Source organism: Pseudophryne corroboree, chromosome 9 (genome assembly GCF_028390025.1).
Source record: "Pseudophryne corroboree isolate aPseCor3 chromosome 9, aPseCor3.hap2, whole genome shotgun sequence".
NCBI lineage: Eukaryota > Metazoa > Chordata > Amphibia > Anura > Myobatrachidae > Pseudophryne > Pseudophryne corroboree.
This window is the reverse complement of record NC_086452.1, coordinates 395,856,458-395,858,957: the sequence shown is the minus strand read 5'-3', so window position 1 is coordinate 395,858,957 and position 2,500 is coordinate 395,856,458. Positions and strand designations below refer to the sequence as shown.

Sequence of the window (2,500 nt, the reverse complement as noted above, 5' to 3'; positions counted from 1 at the left end):
GGACAATTATAAAAGAAAAAAGTCCAAATTGAAAATTATTTACACCTGCTCATCCTCAAAATAAATATGCAAAATTATTTATCTGCCTGCAGCAAATCTATGAATGCACCAAACAACTCTGTCTGCTTATAATAGTGGACAAAGGGGGTCATTCAGAGTTGATCGCAACGCCCACGGGGGCATGTATTTTCGCTTTGCAAGTGAGCGATCGCATTTGCAGCCGAGCAGTACGAAAGTTTTTTGCAGTTTCTGAGTAGGTCTGAACTTACTCAACCCTTGCGATCACTTCAGCCTGTCCGGTCCCGGAATTGACGTCAGACCCCGCCCTGCAAACACCTGGATACGCCTGCGTTTTCCCTACCACTCCCAGAAAACGGTCAGTTGACACCCATAAACGCCCTCTTCCTGACAATCTCCTTGCGATCGGTTGTGCAAATGGATTCTTTGCTAGAAGCACTGCACAGCAACAATGCTGTTTGTACCCGTACGACGCTCGTGCGCATTGCGGTGCATACGAAGTTTAACTGATCGCTGCGCTGCGAAAATCGGCAGCGAGCGATCAACTCGGAATGGCCCCCAATAATCACACATATAGCTGAGAAACCGCTTTGGCATCTGCCGGATCGGTGTGTAATTGGCATGTATCAGCATAAAGGCTCCACCCACTTTGGCAGTGCAGTAACACAGATGTCTACAAATCAGCATACGAAATAATGGGGGACATGTACTAAGCAGTGATAAAAGTGGAGAAGTGAGACAGTGGAGAGGTTGCCAATGTATGTATGCTTTTATAGTATGCAAATTAAAAATGTTATCTCACTGCTCATTGGTTGCTATGGCCAACTTCTCCACTTTTATCACTGCTTAGTACATATCCCCCAATACCTGTATTTAGTTCTGTGCACATAATGAGAATGCATTTGTGTAAGACTTGCAGGCAACTCTGAATTGCCTCTATGGGGCTCACAATTATGTACCAGGAGCAATGGATTTCCTCCTGTCTGCTATGAACCAACTTCTTGCTGTTTGTTTGAATATACGGAAACTTACCTCTGGGTTCTCGGTTAGGTATATGCGTTTTGAGATGTTATTTATTGTAGCTATCCACTAAAAGAAAAAACACACAAATCACTTAAACATATTATATCGCATGATTTATTATATATACAGGGCACGTCTGCATGGCGTTCTAAAATACTCAAATATAATTATATATTATGAATCTCAGCACAGATTGAGATGTATCAAACATTCTAGAGAGAACAAGTGAAGAATATGCCCATTGCAATCAATCTGCTTCTAGCTGTCATTAATTCCTAAACTCGGTCCTCAAAGAACCCTAACAGTCCAGCTTTTAAGTATATCCATGGCTCAGCACATATGTATCATATTGACTGAGGTACAAATGAAGTAACCTGTGGCTAAGCATGGATGTACTTAAAACCTGTAATGTTAGTGCTCCTTGAGAACAGAGTTTGGGAACCACTGATCTAGCACATTCTATAAAATGATAGCTTGATAGGCTGCTATGGGTAACGTCTTTACTTGTCTTATTCAGAAAGTTTGATACATTTCCACCTATAATCAGTTGCCTTACAATTTAAATACCAAAGTGGATATAAAAGTTTAGAAAAAAATTAATATAATGACAGGAGGGATTTATAAGTAGCTTATGGGATGGAGGTCAGAGATACATAACGTGTGTATATTCTAAGTGGTAATCTATGGGCTGAGTAACCTGCACCTATGGGGGAGATGTACTGTAGTGGCATTTGTGCCATTATAGCTCCACTTGCTTCGCCTCTCATCAAGGCAAGGCAGGAAGCAATAATGCAGAGATGTATTAACATCTTGGACACCGAAGTGTGGAAGAGAAAACTCCTCCTCCGAGATCCGTGCAAGAGCCACAGCGCATTAGCCTAGTGTCTTATCTCCTTGCCAGCCCCACTGCGCATGTGCGAGATCTCCCAGAAGCCTCTGCAGATATAAAGAGGTTATAGCACATTTGACATTTACCACCGCTTCTTACAACTCCCACTATGTACTTTACCGATCATTTATTAAGAAATAAAATGGTGCATAATTTCCATTTAACCATATTGCATGGTAAAAGAAGATGGCTCTTAGATACTGAACTATCTAAATAAAATGTTATGTGTATAATCCATTATTTGTGTCTCCAGGGGACAGATTAAATAAAAGTATAGCTGCCGACGCCATATATACCAGCCCATTACAGTAACTGATTTCTGCTGCGACCTCCATGAACTGGGCGCAGAAAATCCGCTAAGGGCGTATCCCACAAAGCTGCTATGGTAACTGCCCGAGACTAATTTCATTCAGCCCCACCAGTTAATAATACAGTAATGATAAACATTAATAGCGAACTCACCTCCTCACTGTCCTTCCTGCTCTCTGCTTGTACAATTACAGACCTGGAGAGAAAGTGGAATTGGAATACTGTATAAAAATCTGCAAAAACACATTTACTACAATACTG

General features: G+C 41.3%; 1 protein-coding gene across 1 annotated transcript in view; it reads right to left on the bottom strand.

Annotated features, from left to right (window-relative positions):
* APPL1 (adaptor protein, phosphotyrosine interacting with PH domain and leucine zipper 1) overlaps positions 1-2,500 on the bottom strand; it is a 215,734-nt gene that overhangs the window by 65,129 nt on the left and 148,105 nt on the right. Inside the window, exons 12-13 of the mRNA XM_063940852.1 lie at positions 2,393-2,435; positions 1,051-1,107 (exon numbers count right to left, since the gene is read on the bottom strand). Of these exons, the coding sequence (XP_063796922.1) occupies positions 1,051-1,107; positions 2,393-2,435 (100 nt within the window). The remainder of the gene's footprint in view (positions 1-1,050; positions 1,108-2,392; positions 2,436-2,500) is intronic.